At 44.6% G+C, this 18,171-nt stretch overlaps 1 protein-coding gene and 1 long non-coding RNA gene across 2 annotated transcripts in view; one reads left to right on the top strand and one right to left on the bottom strand.

Annotated features, from left to right (window-relative positions):
• Positions 1-18,171, top strand: part of LOC141725244 (uncharacterized) — a 78,805-nt gene that overhangs the window by 22,359 nt on the left and 38,275 nt on the right. The gene's annotated exons all lie outside the window — the stretch shown is intronic.
• NGF (nerve growth factor) overlaps positions 6,907-18,171 on the bottom strand; it is a 28,485-nt gene continuing 17,220 nt past the window's right edge. Inside the window, exons 2-3 of the mRNA XM_005495708.3 lie at positions 11,876-12,003; positions 6,907-7,986 (exon numbers count right to left, since the gene is read on the bottom strand). Coding sequence (XP_005495765.1) covers positions 7,259-7,975 — 717 coding nt within the window. The 5' untranslated portion in view covers positions 7,976-7,986; positions 11,876-12,003 and the 3' untranslated portion in view covers positions 6,907-7,258. The remainder of the gene's footprint in view (positions 7,987-11,875; positions 12,004-18,171) is intronic.

Below are 18,171 nucleotides of genomic sequence, written 5' to 3'. Positions count from 1 at the left end.
CATGGATGAAGCATGGAAACTCCAACAGAAGAATGTCAAGAGCAAGTAACCCAAATGTTTGTTTTCTTTCACTTTCCCACGTCAGCAATTAGTCACTAATTGTATCAATCCCTTCAATGCATAATGAGCTGCATTCTGTGCAGGTCACTGTGCTGATGTGGCCAGGGTGGAGCAAGAAGAGTCAGAAATGGCTTTTCTGCATCAGCTCCTGGCCTGGTGGCACGAAGGGTTTCTGCAGTTCTGTGGCAAATAATGCTGCAGGAGCTCCTGCTGGGCTCTGGGGATGCTGCTGGTGCCTGGCTGGGCTCTCTGGGCTCACAGCTCCTGCAGCACACAGCTGAGGGCTTGTTTGCTTCAGCCTGACAATAACCCTGGCCACGTTTGTTGTCTTTGGCTTCGGGGATCTGCTTTGGGAGCGCAATTTGAAAGGGAACTTCAAGAACTCTTGACTTCCTAGAACAAGAGGATTGGGCTTCCATCATTCCCCAGTAAACAGTCCCAGTTTAGAACAGCACTTTCCCATTAGATACTGCTTTTCCTGTGCTACTAATCATCTAAATTTATGGATATGATTCCAAAACCTCTTTTTTGCTCTCCTTGTCTATTCTGATTTATAGTCTTGAGAAGTTAATGGAGGACAAGGGACTTTCCACAATATTTGGCATTCTGGTCACCTTCACTTCTTCATTTGAGCTCATTACAGCTGTTCTGATTCAGAATATTTTTAACAAAGCCTCCAGTTTTACTGTTTGCTAAACAATATTTGTGGCTTAAAATTTCTTATAATTGTTGTCAGTGACGTAAAGGCTCTTAAAAAATTTGTGCAAAATCTGTCTGCTTGGCTTTTTACTACCTTAATAAGAAAATGTTTTCCATGACTTTCTGAAAAGTATTCTGGACCTTGTGTGAGAAAACAAAATAAAAACTTGGGTTTTACATTTATAGGTTTGATATAGTGCATTGTCTAGCAAATTGAGCACATTCTCTTGTTATTTTCCCTGTTGAGCAGCTCCTGCCTGTGTCCAGCATGTTCCACCCCACTTAAAATGTCATCTTACAGTGTCTGAAGGCTTGGAATGCTCATGTTTTTAGAAATTTGGGTTCCAGTCTCTGTAAGGAGCCTAGAACCAAAGCAATCCTTTGCAACTGGTGACACGAACACTTTTCCTTTCCCTTTTCTTCCTGCGCATCATCAATCCAAAAAGAAAACAAATAGAACTTGAATGTCACTACAACAGATCAAACTGAACTTTGGAATGAGCTCCTAAATCAGACAAGCCCTGTTCTAATTAGAACCTGTAATAAAAGGCTCATTATTTATTGCTTAATAGACCTGTCACCAGGGAATTGGGGTTGTGCACACTCCTTCCTTCCTGCCGCAGCCTAACTTGTTCTCAGACTTGGACTCTGTGCAGTAGGACTGGAATGCACCCAAATCCAATGATTCAAGAGGAAAAAAGGGAAACGGAACAAAATCCCCAGAGGACACATCTGATCAGGAACAACAGCAGATGTGTTTTGCACAGAGGTGCCACGAGCATCTGTGTTCATCCCGGGCTGAAAGCATCACCTGGGCTGAGGTTACCCCGAGCTTTCCAGCCCCGTGAGTCACTCCTGCGCCCATCAGCTTGGATCACAGCCCTGGGGGCAAGATCTTGCTAAATGCCTGTCAGGGCCCCCTGTGTGTGCTGGATTATGGAAATAGGGATGATAAAAAAAGAGGCAATCCGTGAGTCAGTGTGCTCAGTACAGGCTTGCCTTTTCCAGGCAGAAGGAGCCTTCTCCAGGCACCACTTTGCACAGTGGCTCTGGTGGGGTTTGTGCTGGCAATATTCTATTTAAAAGCCATGTGTGCCTAAGAAATGCTTCAAAAGAGAAAGTCATTCACATTTGAAGCAGAAATCCATTTCACTGACTGTAAGAGCCTGAATGAGAGATGCAGGACTCCAGGCAGCTCTTCAAAATTCAGTTTACTCCATCCAAGAGGTCACAGCAGTCCAGGGTTGTGGGTGACAGAGCTGTGCCCACAGCTGTCAGCTCCAGCTGCAGGCAGGCCTGGAAACCCTTTGGTTTTGGTTATAATGCATTCTATACTTTTCTTTGCTGAGCATCTTAATACAATATAACCAATCTATACCTTAACTTTTATCTATAGCCCATCATAACTACTATCATTACCATATTCATGTTACTATTCTCCAGTCACTAAAAGTCAGTACATCACAGTTTAAGTTAGAAGTTGTTTCTCAGTTTTCTTGCAGTGGAAAATTCTGAGACCTTTTTTCTACTTGCAACTTTGCTGACTTTTTTGCCAGTGCTATCTTTCTGCTTGGTAAAAACATCTTCTTGTTTGGGGTGGGTTTATCCTTTGCTGTAAGCCATAAAAACCCCTTCTAACCAACACACCTTTTGCCTTCTTGGTTATCCAGTGAGACTGGCTCAGCAATTCTTTTCTTCTCTATCAAAACTTGCTTCCATCTCTATTCCTTCATCAGACTCTACATTTAAAAATCTTTCTGCTAAGCACACATATCTGTGAGACTTTCTTGTCAAACTTTCATCCTTCCCAACAACTGACTTAGACATGAGCAGGTCTGGATTGGTTTTATTTTTCTTTTGGTGCAGAGGAAGAAAAAATTTTCCTCCAGAACAGTTTGTCAGAAACACAACAGAATAACCTCCTACTCCATCCCACCCACTTTAATTGTCAGATTGCAGTGTCCCCATCATTCAGACAGCAAAGGTGCACAGCAAAACTTGGCAGCTTCACTGTTCCTCTTCATGTCTCAGAGAGTTTAGGGAAACACTCCAAAAACGATGAATTTCTGATTCCCTGGGGAGTATTTGGTGTTTGAAATCTAGAAGGACAAGAATGAAAACTCAAAGAGCACTGAGGAAATGCTGAATAGATTGTTGAAGTAAAGACAATTATTGCAGAACAGTTATCACTGTGAGGATAAGGACTAAATATTTTATCTGGTAATTTGAGGCCTGGGTTCTGCTGTAAAATTGGGCATACAGGAAAGATCTGATCTTCTTTAACACCAACCAAACCAAAGAACATCCATTTTTTTAACGAGATACTGGTCCTGCCAGGATTCCCTTCTGCTGTCTAAAACCAATGGATGATGTCTCCTGGCCAGATTAGAAACTGGATAATTCTGTATTTTCTTAGTTTTAGCCCCATGCCAGGCATTCTGCTGGAGTGTTTTCTCTCTGTATTAAACTGCTGCTCAGTGGTAATTCCATATTTTGTTCTGCCTTGGGCTACATTCAGTGTTCCTTAGGTTTTGCTGATTCCTTTTCACTTCCCAAAGCAGGGTGATATTGAAGTGTCAATGTACAATCCTTGATGGTTTTAGTGACCAAGGGATTCAGGATTGAATGTCAGGCCCGATGATTTACATCAGGCTGGAGATGCCACAGCAGAACATTTGTAGGGCACAGAGACACTGACTTCTCCAGGGCACAGAATCCCTCAGGAAAACTGACTGAGAAAAGTGAAAACATACACACACTGATTCCAAACCCTGCAAGTAAATTCCCCAGTGGTTGTAATTGCTCTCCTGAGGTGTAGCTTGCTAAGAGCTGGCAAGGGTGTGGCTGGTGCTTAATTACATGTTTGAACAAGGGATTAGAGAGTGGAGCAGCAGTGTCATGTAAGGGGTGAAAGGAAACCGGGAGAAAGCAGGACTGTTATGTAAACCACTCTTCTCTTTCAGTGTCAACATTTCCTGTCTGTATTGCACCGAAGTGAAAATAATCACCCAGGCCCCATGAAGTGCAGCCTGGTTGCAGGTGTAGGAGTTGGAATGGACTTTTTGGCTTTCTGGTATTTCTTGGCACCCCCTCAGCAGCAGGGGTGACTGAGTAACCTGTGGGGTTTCAGATGGGTTGTTACCACCTCCCACACTCCCCTCAGAAAAAGCCCCACCAAACTAATTACAGCAGTGATTAGAGGATGAGTCCCACGCTGGCTGATGGAAACTGATTATGATCCATCTCTCTAGAGATTGATCCGTTTTCCTCCAGGCAAAATTCAACCTTCACTCCTTAGTCAGACCCACTGAGCAGGACTGAAATTGTGGGTGTCAGCCATGTGGCATTTGGCTAAAGGTGAAACCAGATTGATCTGATTTGCTTTTCAAATGTAAAGATCTCGCTTTTCTGTCCTCAGATTCTAAAGTGAATTTCAGATTCTTGAATTAGCAATGATGTAATTCTCCCAATCAAACTGCTTCATAGCAGTCCCTCTAGTTGATCTCCTTTTAGATGAAGTAGCTTTATTTTTTTCTTAGCCATAAATGTTTTCAGTCCTTATATTTAGAAGTAGGGCTTTAAGAAGAAATGAAGATGCTCCATCTTTAGGGAAGCAGTTGGTTATCATACTTATATATATATATATATATATATATATAATTAAAACTGGTAGACTTCTTTTCTTAAACAGTGGGAAGAGAATTCAGCACTCAGTGAGTAGCACTTATTCCAAAATCTGAGGGCACCAGAGGAACTGCTGGGAAATGCACAGAGCTGTGAGTGAGCAGTTAGTGCTGAACAAAATGGGTCTGTAGAGATCCTTCCTCACATGTTTTTCAGTTATTGTCACCTTACACAAAAAACTGAGCAGGGCATCAGCTCCATTCTCCATGCTGAGCTGTAGTCTTGACTCACCATACAGATTTTAATGCAGCTTTTACAAGTGAAAGTAAATTATCTGAGTATGGATGGTCCTGTCAGCCCTTGGATACAGCAGAAACAAAGCAGATGAGGCTGATTTGGGTGCTTTGGCAGCTTTTGTTTCAGCAGTGGGAGTTGAGCTGTGGTGTCACCTGGCCCTTCTGTCTCTCACTCTTTCTCCTGCAGTTGTGGGTTAGGTTTGATCACCTGAGATCTCACTCAGAACACAGCAAATTCTTGCTGAGCAGTTAAATCCTGAAATTGTTTTCTTCTCTCCCTAATAAGTGACATTAACAAACAGATTTCCCCCTTTGCTCTGCTGTGTAGCCTCTTAGGCTAATTAGGGATGGCAGCTCCCAATATTGCTTTAATTATCATGGAATCCCAGAATGGTTTGGACTGAAAAGAATCTTTAGGATCATTTCCTTCCAACCCCTGCCATGGGCAGGGACTCCTTCACCTCTCCCAGGTTGCACTAAGCCACATCCAGCCTGGCCTTGGACACTTCCAGGGATCCAGGGGCAGCCACAGCTGCTCTGTGCCAGGACCTCAGCACCCTCACAGGGAGGAAATTCTCCCCCATATCCCATCTAAATCTGCCCTCCTTCAGTTTAAAGCCACCCCCCACTATCACCAAGTGTCCTTGTCAGAAGTCCCTTTCCAGCTGTCCTGAGGAAGAAAGGCATCACTTTCAGGGCTTTTGAAGAAATGCCAGGTCTTACACATGTTTGGAATTACCAAAGGCATTCAGAAGACACTTTCAATTGCAGTTCTCTTATGTCAGTGGTAAAATAATCTCAGCCTCCATAAACCTAGGAGTTCTGAATGAGCAGCAGCTCCATTCTTTAGTCCCATTGTGTCAGGTTTAGAAAACAGTTCTACAGCAATTTGTCACCTTGGCTTTAAGGGCACTGAGGAGCACAGCCTGCTCAATTCCCTGCTTTCCTCTGCCTCAGAACATTGTGTGTCACTGATGTCCCTCCATCCTCCTGTGGTGGTGACAGGGTTCTGCTGCTGGGTCAGGGCACCTGAGACCTCTGTGATTTCCTTGCCTCCCCCTGCTCCAGAACAAGTTGTTATTTGGAGGATCAGGACAGCCTGCCTCCTCCTCAGCCTTTCAGATAAGTGATTATTCGCAAAAATATTGCAAAAATGTTGCTCTAGAGAGAGCCATACTTTCTCAGTGGGACATAGCTGCCCCACACCATAAAACCTTATTGGAGGGGAGTGAAAACTGGCAGAGCAGAGATGGTCAGGGGTGGTGGCTGTGCCCTCCACGTCACACAGACTGGCACTGTCCCACCAGGAAGCACCTCTTGCCTGGCCTGGGTTAATTCCACTGGCACTGTTTTACCCCAGCACGTTTTCTCTGGAGGTTTTGCTGCCCTGCTGCGCTGCTTACGTGGAGGAAGTAAAGGTCAGCTCTGCTTTTTGCATTAAAGCAAGAACCGTGCAGGAGGGGAGCTGAGGGTGGCTGTGCCCTCTAGGATTTGGAAGGGACCACGCTGAAAAACCTTGATGGTATTTGTTTTGAAACAGTTTCTGCAATGGAGAACAGCTGCTCTTCCAAGGGAAACAAGGAAAGGATCTGCAGGTTTTGGAGAGTGCAGTGAAACGCCCAGCGCAGGCCTGGGGCTCTGCCGGGTATTTCTGGAGGTCGATGTCCCCGCCATGCAGAAATCTTGAGCACAGGGTTATTTTGGGTCCTTGCTAAAACACAGCCTCAGTGATTTTTTTATTATTTATTTTTGGATTTTAGTCTGTCATGCATGAAAAGATTTGCTCTTATGGCAGGTCCCATTACCGGAACGCTGGCTTGAGAAAATTATCAAATTTGGATTATAAGGCACTTGAACTTTTTAAATTTATATAAGTATATTGACATTTGAAATCTCATATTCCGATATAGTTCTGAAGTAATGAGCTGTAAAATACCATTTTAACACAAAAGCACATACTTTGAGATTCTATTCTTGTGTAAACAAATATTCCAAAGTAATTCAGAATGGATTATGTTTTCAATGAAAGTAACAGTGGGCAATTTAAAAATATGCACTAATATTCTTACTTATAAAGAATTTATAAATTCTTACTTACAAATTGATCTGGCAACAAGGAAGAATTAGTTTTTCTACCAGGACTTCACTAAGATGATTAATTATATATGATTAATACCTTTATGGATAATTAATAATACTGGAAGCAAGTTTTGAAAGTTCTGTTTCGGTCTCTTGGTATTTGGACAAAAAATTTTCAATTGAAAATAAACCTACAATAAACTGGCAGGGAAATTTTCATGTAGAAGAGAGCAATACGTGTGAAAACCGTGTGGAAAATGTTTTCTTTTTGCTGAAAGCTAGTTCAACACCCCAGAGCTGTAGAGGTGAATGACACTAAAACAAACACTCATTTTAAAGAGCTCTGCCAGTAAATAACTTACAAAACACCAAAGGTTTCCAAAAGAGTTTAATAAATAATGAGGTTCTTTCTGTACTGTATAAACTATAAATATACCATGCAGTCCTTTATAACTTAAAATAATTTACAGGCTGAGGTAGGGGGGTCGGAGGGCGCGGGCTCAGGGCCTGGCCGCCTTCCTGCTGAGCACGCAGACGCAGGCGGTGTCGATGCGGATGAACCTCCAGGCCGCCTGCTTGCCCTCCATGGTCAGGGCCTTGACGAAGGTGTGGGTGGTGGTGCAGTACGAGTTCCAGTGCTTGGCGTCGATGCCGCGGCACCCGCCCGACACCGGCTTGGGGTCCCTGCACTTGGTCTCGAAAAAATACTGCTTAAAGACGTTGTTGTTGATGTTGACCTCGCCCAGCACCGTCACCTCCTTGCCCTTGATGTCGGTGGCCGTGGTTTTGTCCCCGACCCACATGCTGACGCTGTCGCACACCGAGAACTCCCCGCGGTGCAGCACGGGGTGCGTGCTCCTCCTGCTCCTGGCAGTCCTGTTGAGAGCCCCCGCGCCGCTGAGAAATCCCAAATTCCGGCCCTGCCCGGCCAGCGGCGGGGGCTCCGTGCTGAACAGCACCCGGGGAGAGCGGAAACGCCGCTTCCGAAAGATTTTGGGGTCCACGGTGATGTTTAGGGCTTCTCTGCTGCCGAGGCTCCACGCGGTGTGGCCGTGGGACGTCTGCGGAGCCTCCTGGGCAATGCGGTGTCGGTCGCTCCGGGTGCTGAGCAGGGAATGTTCTGCAGGAAACTCCAGTGGGGCATTGTCCTCTGACTTGGGAGCTGCCTGTGTGCCGATCAAAAAAGCTACAGTCAGAGTGTAGAACAGCATGGGCATTACGTTCTGACCTAGAACGAGACAGAAAGGCACTGTTACTGCAGTCAGAAGAGCATGGGTGTTACATTCTAACCTAGAACAAAAGAGAAGGGCACTGTTACTGCAGAGTCTAGAACAGCATGGGCGTTACAATCTAATCTAGAACAAGAGAGAAGGGCACTGTTATTGCACTCAGAGTCTAGAACAGCACAGGCATTATATTATCACCTAGAACGAGAGATAAAGGCACTGTTACTGCAGTCAGAGCATAGAACAGCATGGGCATTATATTATAACCTAGAACAAGAGAGAAGGGCACTGTTACTGCAGAGTCTACAACAGCATAAGCATCACATTCTAACCTAGAATGACACAGAAAGACACTATTACTGCAGTCAGAGTGTAGAACATCGTGGGTGTTGCATTCTAACCTAGACCAGGAGAGAAGGGCACTGTTACTGCAGGGTGTAGAACAGCATGGGCATTATATTATGACCTAGAACGAGAGATAAAGGCACTGTTACTGCAGAGTGTAGAACATAATGAGTGTTACATTCTGACCTAGAACAAGAGAGAAGGGCACTGTTACTGCAGAGTCTACAACAGCATGAGCATTACATTCTAACCTAGAATGACACAGAAAGACACTATTACTGCAGTCAGAGTGTCAAACAGCATGAACATTACATTCTGACCTAGAATGAGACAGAAGGGCACTGTTACTGAGAGGCAGGAGGGCACAAACTGCTGCTGTTCTGGCCATAAATTTATCAGATACCCGGGATCATACGGATTTCATCAGGTATTCATGTGAGTGCCAGATGTTGTTCTTCCGGAAGAGCTCATTCAGACAGCATCAGTGTTCTTAATAAAGCGAGAACATTAGAAAATAATAGCTAGATTATTATTAATTCCTCTGGTATTTGTCGTTAGAGCACTGTTTATGAAGCACTTGTTTGGTGTTATTAATGTGGAGACCATATGGTGACAGCATGTTCCCAGGAGTCAGATCTCTAGTGAGTTTTGCAGCAACCTTTTTGGCCAGGGCTGGTCTCTTGGCTGCACAGGAGTGAAAGCAGAAGCAGTCCCTTGGCTAGAACAGCTGTCCATTCCCTAAATTTGTCTGCAGAGGTGTCCTTGGGGCTATGGTGGGGGCCACCAAGCCCGTACCTCGTGCCATTATCACACCTCAGCAGCCACACTCACCTGCCATGTGGCCAGGCCCTGCTGCAGGCTGGCTCAGCAGCCTCCAGCAGCTGCCAGCTCTCCAGCTGCCCTTTCAGGACACACCACATCACTGAGTTAGGGCAGATAAAGCCCAGGCTCCTTCCTTGAAGAGCTCAGGTATCTCTGTCGCAAAGGCAGATGGGATTTTTACATATTCAAGGGCAAATATGGGAGCACTGTGGACACCAAACTACATCTGCTTAGAGACAGCACAGCTACAGCCATTGTGGCCAAAGTACTGGAAATTCTGGACAGGGAAACACCTGTTTATTTTCAGAATGCCATGAGCAAGAACTCCCCAAAAGTCCCTGCAGATACAGATACAGTGCCAGTGCTGGTCCTCCTTCCATCCAGAGGACAGGCACATCTGTTTGGGTGTGGAAAAATGCAAGCCAAATGTCTAAAGCTTTGCTAAGACCCATTTCATGCAGGAAGAGCAGCAGCAGCAATACCTCGTTGGGCAACTACCATGTGCTGACTAATTCAGCCACATGTTGGGAATGAGAGACATTCAGAAATGCTCTGGAATTGCAGTGAAGGGCAGACATTGTATTTCCTCTGTAAAGACTTAATAAGCAGAGACAGGGTATAAACAGAAAAGCCCAAGTGAGGCTCCTCCCCGTCTCTTTGCCTTGTTTTCCTGACATGTCTCAGCTGGCCCCGAGCTCTGCCGTGGCTGGCCAGCAGGCAGGGAGCCCCAAAGCCACTGGACAAACAGGGTTTTGTACCAGAGGAATCAGGCTCTGCAGTTCCACTGTGATTTCCCAGAATTTCTCTGTGTTTTTGCTGGGTGTGGGTCAATTATGGTTGCAGTTCCCCCCCTCTGTGGAGCTTTGTCAGATTAGAATCCCAAGCAGCACTAAAGGACTCGAGCAGGGTGCTCTGCCAGAGCATAATCCTGTGGAAAATGCAGAACAACCCTAAGATGTCCCACAGGATCTGGTGTGTCTTATCTCAGACAGGAGCTGAAATGACATAAACAGCAAGGTTTGTGCCGGGCTGAGCAAACATTCAGGGGACCAGCAGGAGACACCAAGTGAGGCTGTGACTGAGGAGGGAGGAGAAGCTGAGCCCTGGAGGGGAGGAAGGAAGAGAAAGGCCAAAAGTGTTTGTGTGAGCACTTGTCTGTGCAACTGCTGGGCTGGAGGCATTGGGGACAAAATGATGACGAGGAGAGTCAAATGTTTGTCACAGAGCAAATCCTCACTGTTCCAAAGGCACTTTAATTTGTTTAAAGCAAGGCTGAGGGTTGCTGCTTTCCCACGTGCTGCTCGTGCTGGAGCACTCGTCATCCTCTGTATAAGGAAACAGAGCTGGGTGTAGCTCAGAGCTTGGCTGTGCACCCTCCAGAGAGTAACCCCTTGTTCCACAACCAAACTGAAGTCAGATGGTTCATTACATCTCTCAAGAGTCAGCTTTCCCGACAGAAATGTTAATGGAAATGGTTTGCAGAATAAAATCCAGGCACAATTTAGCCATGCCAATAGCAGCCTCAGTGTATTGTGTTTATGCATAGAGCCCTTTTTTATTATTTCCTTCTATAGGAAAAGAGATGCTGCAATGTCAGCAAAGAGCTGGTTCTGGTTTTGTGCTATGCAAGATTTGCTGCTTTAAAATGCAGCTACATTTACCTCCCTTCCCTGGGTTTTTGTGTTGCCTGTGCTGAAATTTTTGACTTAAGGCCATTAGCACAAAAGCAGAAGGACCTTGCCTGCCTTTTTTCTTTAATTGCCTTGTATTTCCTCTCCTTGTGCTAAATCATTCTGTGGAGTGTGGCCCAAACACAGACAGAACATATTTGGGATACATGGTAACTTTTCTGAGGACTCAAAATGGAATTTTTTTTATCAATTAGTGAGTTAGTGGAGAATAGAAAGTGACACATTAAAAAAGTGAACTCTACTTGATGACAGCCCAGGCAAGAGAAGTTAACATTAAAGAATAGGTGTGCCTTGAGCTGTGAGAGTTGTGAACTCTTTTGCTGGCACACAGAGGTGTTTTACAGGCTATTTTTGGGAGTTTGGGGTGTCCCTGCCCATGGCAGGGGGTTGGAACAGAATGAACTTTAAGGTCCCTTCCAACCCAAACCATTTTGGGATTCTATGATTCTCTCGCCAAACTTTGTCCCATGATTAATTATTAGAGCCTCTGATGGTGCTTTCTGGAGATGCTCCCAGTGGATGCCTCGTGCAGCCGCCTGAACCTTCAGGGGATGTGCAGCTGCCAGTTCCAGTGCTGGGGGTCCATGGGTGTGAGATGGGAACAACCCTGGGCACAAAGGTGTGGAGGGATAGAATGTAAGAAAATAAAGATAGTGCAGAAGGTAATCTCACACCTGAGGAGCTGCAGCTGTACTAATCACCAAAGATTAGGAACAGGCCTGCCCTTAACAAGCCACAGCTGTGTCCAGTAAGAAGATGGGTTCTACAAAAAAGTGGGTTAGGTGGTTGAGGAGAGAGGTTGAGGTTGGACTTTGTGGGTTGTGCTGTGAAGAAGGAGTCAGTGCTGCGAGGAGCTGTCCATGAGAAATCACTGAGAAGGTGTGGGAGCTTTGCAATAAGATGACAACACAAAGGTTATCACAGACATTGTGGTGCCAAAATTACACCACTGTGCTGACCTCATTTCTGGGCTGGGCCTGTTCCCCTGGCCCATGGGTGACTCCAGGCTGCTGGGGCAGTGAGTGTGGCTTACCTGTGAGTGCACTGCACGAAGAACTGCTCCCCCAGCAAGGTCCTTATTTCATCCAGAGCTGAGCCGGGCTGGGCTGCTCCTTGCCATGGGGCCCTGCTGTTCCTGCCAGCTGTGTGTGCTGTGGGTCACTAGGGCAGAAGGGTTTGTGTCAGTAATCAGCCACAAATCAGAGTTGTCAGTGCCATCCCCCCATGGCAGCAGGGGCACAAGGACAAAGCCCCCTGGCTTTCTGAGCTGTGCCTTTTCCCTGTCACAGCATCAAGGGAAACTTGTTCCACTTGTCCAAAGCAGTTCCAGACTTTGCAGAGCAGCACATTTGTGAGACAGGGCTGCCTTTACTCAGCACCTTTACGAGATTATGGTTATTGATCCACTGCTTCCCACTCCTCTCAGACACCTTCCAGGGGCAGCAATATCTGGTGGCACTGCACAGCAGCCAGGCACCAAGCAGGGCTCACAGCCCCAACATCTACTCTCGGAAGCAAATCTGGTTACAATTCAATTCAGGAGAATCACAGATTGCCATTTATTGGCAGACCATTATCTAATTGTGGCTGATATTTGAGAAGAATTGAAGATAAAAAACTCACAAGCACATAAAAGCAAATATTTAGGTGTTTGCTATGTTGCTGCTGTAAGGGCAGCAATGACTCCAGTCTTAATCACTACATTGGGAATGGTCATACAGACCCCAGCTAAAGGAAAACCATTATTTTCTTCACCAATTAAATCCAGCACACTGACACCTTCTCAGCAAAACACGTTTTCTGGTTGTAAACTCATGCCACTGAAAGGGATAGAAATAGTATTTTATTAATCTTATTATTCAATAGCTTATCTGCTCCATTTCATAAGGGAAGTAGGGGTTGTATAAGGTAAATAGGGGTTGGATAAGGCACTCCTACACTGCAAAAATCCTGCTGCATCAGGCTGAAGTGCATTTGCTAAGGAGAACAAGCTGCTAATGCAAAAATATGAATTGGACTCACTTTCCACCTGCACAGTCTGTCAGTGGGAGCACTGGCTGCCAGCAAAGGCAGCCACTGGGTTTGGCTCTTACAACAGCCAGGTACAAGTTCCTTGATGTTTAAACCTGCAGCTGAAACCTTCCCAGGCTGTTTCCATCAGAGCAGGGCACAGCAGTCACCCTGGTACGTGCACGGTGGTTTGGGCACCCTGCCTTGCTTGGGGCTGTGGCTCAGGCTGCCCCTGGTGTTGCAGGGTTTGGAGCTGAGCTGCTTCCACCCCTATCAGTGTGTCAGAAAGGTCACACAGAGTTCCAGAATCCAGAGGTTCATGCTACAGATGGAGCGTGCTGTGTTTTTGCAGGAATGTACAAGTGAAGTAATAACCCTTTCAGTGAACTCTGGAGAGTTGAGTACCAGTAATGATAGAGCTATAATGTGCTGGCCACTGCCAAAAATAATCCAACAACTTTTCCAACTGTTCTGCCACCCTAAGAAAACATTGTTTCAGTTCCAACTGGCTGGTTTTTAACCACAAAAGCATTTATTTTCAGCAGGACTTTTTTTTAAAAGTTCTTTTACTGTCTTTTTCCCGGATTCCTGGCTGTGGTGGAATCCAGTAAATGATGCAGTGTTATTCAGCATCCATAGACTATTCCTCTGTTCTACCACTCCCAGACATTCATAAAATATCCTAGTGAAGTGAGTCTTTCTTCAGGACGTACCTGTACACAGGATGACAGACCTGTGGGTAAAAAAACTCACTTCAGTCTTACTTTTTTAGTCTCAGCACATGCAGAGTAGAATTAAAGAGTCCCAGACTGGTTTTGGCACGGAGTGCCCAGAGCAGCTGTGGCTGCCCCTGGATCCCTGGAAATGTTCCAGGCCAGGCTGGATGGGGCTTGGAACACCCTGGGACAGGGGAAGGTGTCCCTGCCATGGCAGGGATGAAACTGGGTGAGATTTAAGGTCCCTTCCACTCCCAATCATTCCAGGATTCCATAATTCTGGAGATTGGGGAAATGGATCACATCAAAAAGCAAATGGTTCTGTGTCTTGAAAAATCTCTTTGCTTGCAGGATCTCTACGTGCAAAAAGTGCCAAACAAAATATGTTTAGGGAATTCCCCTTTTGTTAAAGTTACCCACAGAATCTGAGGGAAAATGGACAAACAGAGAATGTTGCCTGGAGAGTTATTAGGATTGAAAATTTAATATATTTACTAAATTAATTGCTTCCAATGAGAACAGCAGTCACTGCAGCCTTCTCACTGCACTTGACCAGATGCCATTAAAGCAGCTCCTACACTGAGAAAAGATAAATTAATGCTTATTTGTCTCAGTCAAGCACAGCAAGTAAATTATTTTCTAAATAAAAATAAACACAGTCAATAAACATAAGCATAGAATGTTGTAATCCGAGGCATTATACAATTTGGAATGTTGTTTTCTGTCGTTCTTGAAGTTGTTGGCATATTTTAGGGATGTGTAAAAAATAAACAGAGCTGCTTGGCTGTCAGTGCAGCAAGTGGGATCGTGGAGGTCACCAAAATAAGCAACAAGTAGTGAATTAATTTTCTCTCATGTCTTCTGGTAGTGAGAGAGAAATGAGGGAGGCAGCTGCTGCTGAAGTTGCTGGTAAAGAGAAGCTGCCTCTGGCACATCCCTCATGGAAACATTTCCACCAGTATATAAGTTATATGAATTAAAATTTAGCAGTAGCAACTCAAGATTTCTGAGCCCTGGGAGGCCTTGAAGGGAATCCTGAAGCCATTATGACTAAGAGCAGTGTCAGAGGCACAGCTTTGCCTTGATCTTAGCTGATGAGCAAGAAAATGGGAATCTCTAATGGACCCAACATTTCATTCCTCCATTATATCTGCAGTGACTCAGCCTGTAAATAAGAGGTTTATGACTGCTGGAGAGCCAGCTGGAAGCTACCTGTGTCTCATACACTTCCTTTTTTTTTTTTTTTTTTTTCTTTTTTCCAAATGCCTCCAGCACTGAAATGTTCCTTTGAGGATTTCTAGGGAGAGCAGTAGACTGAGAAAAATTCTGCCCTGCAGCAGGGAGCATCATCATGTCACCGTGATCCTCCTCGTCATCAGGATGTGCACCCAGCATCTGCCTCCAGAGCTCTGACTCAGCCCAGGCCCAGGCAAAGGTGATAACAGGGCTGGTTCACAGCCCACTGAGCCTCTGGGAATTTGGGGTGCTCAAGGGGAAATTGCTCCGTGAGTCTCAACCCATCCCTGGAGGTGCTCAAGGCCAGGCTGGACAGGCTTGGAACAGCCTGGGATAGTGGAATATTCCCAATATTCCTGCCTGTGGCAGGGGGTGCAGTCAGATCATCCTTGAGGTCCCTTCCAACCCAAACCATGCTGTGATTCTGTAGGGTGGGGATGCACCAAATCCAACACTTCTTAATGTTTATTCTATATTTATTGGGGTATAAGTAATGGAAGTGGCTTATTTGCAAGGTCCTAATTTCGTCCCTTCTTTCATCCTGAGCCAGTCCATCAGTATTTCACCTGCTGGTGTCTCTGTAGAGAAGTCCAAAGAGATGAAAAGTGTCTTTCCATCACCTTCATTGACACCCCATTCCCTCAGAGCATCTGGTGCTGAGTGAGGCCATCTGCTGGGAGAGATCCAGCTGGAGCCACGGCTGGAGGTTCCTGACAGGAGGTGACAGCTCTGGTGACACAGGACAGGCACAGCTCACCTTTAGAAGCCTCACTTTAAAGTTCCTGCCTGGTAAAACAGAATCCAAACTTCTAAGAATATAATTGCTTGTTTTGCTTCTTAAATTTGTGTTTGGCATCACGATACTGTGGCCTGTAGAACTTGCTCATGGGAATTCAGAGGCATCAACAGTCATGTAAAATGTGATTCCTTTGGGAAAAACCCCATGATCTTAGGTCAGGGTGGCCATACCAGCAAAGGCTTGTGACAGGATGCAGCCCTTGCTGTGACAGATTGGCTGTTGGTGAGTGTTAAACATGCACTGAGCCACCCTGACAGAGCACAAAGCTTTATCCTGCTGCAGATAACAAAACCAAACTGACAGTTGTTAAATAAAAGATAAAGAAATTGTCTCTGTCAAGATAAAAATCTCTTTAAGTAAAGTGAAGGGAAACACATCACTTACAAAACAAGTGACAAGCTGAAAATAAATGACAGAAAACAGCTTTTGGAGGAGCATGTGAATCTGATTCTCCTGAAGTCAATAACCTCAGTGGCATAAAGCTGGTAAATTAAATGAGCTAGAAATAAAAATCCTGGCTAGGAGTAAGTTATAGGAGCATACCAGGGTTGTATATCATCCCTATATTATTATCCAGAAAGCAAATCCTAAAATCAATGATTGGCATGTGATGATTGCTTTGGAACTTTCCATATTGCCTTGGAGCTGGATATATATATATTTTTATAGGACTCCAGGGTTTCATATATCCTAATTCATAGGCACCAAGGAGTGACTAAAGATCTCAGGCACTAACTGACAGGAAAACTACTGCAGGATAAATGGGATAAATCCATCCATATAAAGTTGGATGCCTCCATCCTAGCCAGCTGCAGCCAGGATGGGATTGCTGCTCCCTACAATCCCTGTCCAAACACAGCAGGACTCGTTCCCTCCTGCTGCTTAAAACACTGACTCCAAAGCCCTTCCTGGGGCTGGAGCATGGCCTGCCCTTCTCCCCTCTACACCCTTCCCAAATGGATTTTAATTTGGGAATAGTTGGCTTGCTATATTTGGCCCCGAGGTTTCCAATACAAAATTACCAGGAATGAAAGAACTGGAATTTCAGACTTCACAACACGACCAAAATCAAACTGGAATTCAGCTGGGAACAGAAAGTATGAGGGCAGTCAGACTGTGATGTTACATCCCCTCTTACAGCCAAGAGTAGTTAAGGCAGAAAAATACAATATCTTTAGGGCCAGTAAACCTTTCCAACTAGTGATCTTATTCCAGCTATTCAGAAGGGAATATAAATCCTGATTCTTTTCCAAACCCTGATTAATAAGAACCAGCTGAATCCCAGCAGCAATGCTAGCATTTCATTTTTATTCAGGCCCATAATTTTCATTTATATTCTCCTTTTTCACTTTTCTACAACTGCATTAACAAACTTGAACACGGGGATTTTAGCAACTGCATGTGTTGGAGTGTAAGGCATCAATGTAGTGCCTCCAAAAATGAGGTAGAAAAAAAAATGAGCTGGGATATCATGATCACATTCCCAAAGGTAGCCTCCATCATCTTCAGAGTTTCTCTGGATCATGAATTTGGAAGAGAACATTATGTAAGGACAAGGAGCTGCCATAAATTATGGCCGTGACTTTTCAGACGTTCCCGTTCTATTAATTATTTACATCCAAAAGGAATTTTATCTTCTACAAATCTTCCAGTGTGTTTATAACTATTTTCAATGACTCAATGATATTTTAATAGGGCAGGAATTCTGAGAAGTTCCAAAGGGAAGCTGAGGGGTGTCTGTGCTTGGCAAGTCAGACTACAGAAGGATGCAGCAAAGGGTAGAGCTGAGAGAACTTTAAAATCTCTGTTCTGCTGAACTGAGGGCCTGGCTGCACCTGATAAAAACTTCTGTAGCTGCAGCAATTCAAAGTGATGGGCTGGATTTTTTTCCATTAAAAAACCCCTTAAAGATATAGACAAAAATCTACAAAATTAAATCTTATGACATGGAGGTGCTCTTGTGTTCACTCAGAGTGCTGAGATAGGGAAGAAACATCAATACTGGAATGGAATATTGCTTTGCTTGTGTAGGATTTTTCCATCCAGAAATGTCGAGTGGTTTTACAAACACTTAATAAAATGATCCTCCCCACTCACTTATGGTCAGTAGAATTTACTTGTGTAGCATGTGAAGAACCCAAAGAATAACACAGGATTCCTGCCAAGCAGTAGCAATGTTCCTCTTCTCCACTGCCCACCTTCCTTTTGTTGATTTTTTTAATTTCTAGGATATTCTTTCCCATTTTTAAATCTATTTTACTTTCATGAGACCTACAGAATTACAGAATTCAATTGCCTTCTTTAGGGATTGAATTCCCTCTCTTATGATTTACTTTACATTACAATAGGAAAATCATGACAAAACCCCCTAAAATGACAACTTTAGAAATATAAATTCCTTATTTTTATTGCAGCTGGAAATAGGTATTGACCCCAGAGCAGTCACAGTCATTCTGTGCCCTTCTTATTATAACTCTCAAGGTACAGGCATAATACTTTGAACTATACAAAAATGTTAATATTTTTCCTTAAGCCAGGATACCCCAAGGTGAATTGTGTGTACAAAAA

The sequence above is a fragment of the Zonotrichia albicollis genome, chromosome 28 (genome assembly GCF_047830755.1).
Source record: "Zonotrichia albicollis isolate bZonAlb1 chromosome 28, bZonAlb1.hap1, whole genome shotgun sequence".
NCBI lineage: Eukaryota > Metazoa > Chordata > Aves > Passeriformes > Passerellidae > Zonotrichia > Zonotrichia albicollis.
This window is presented reverse-complemented; position numbering and strand designations above follow the sequence as displayed.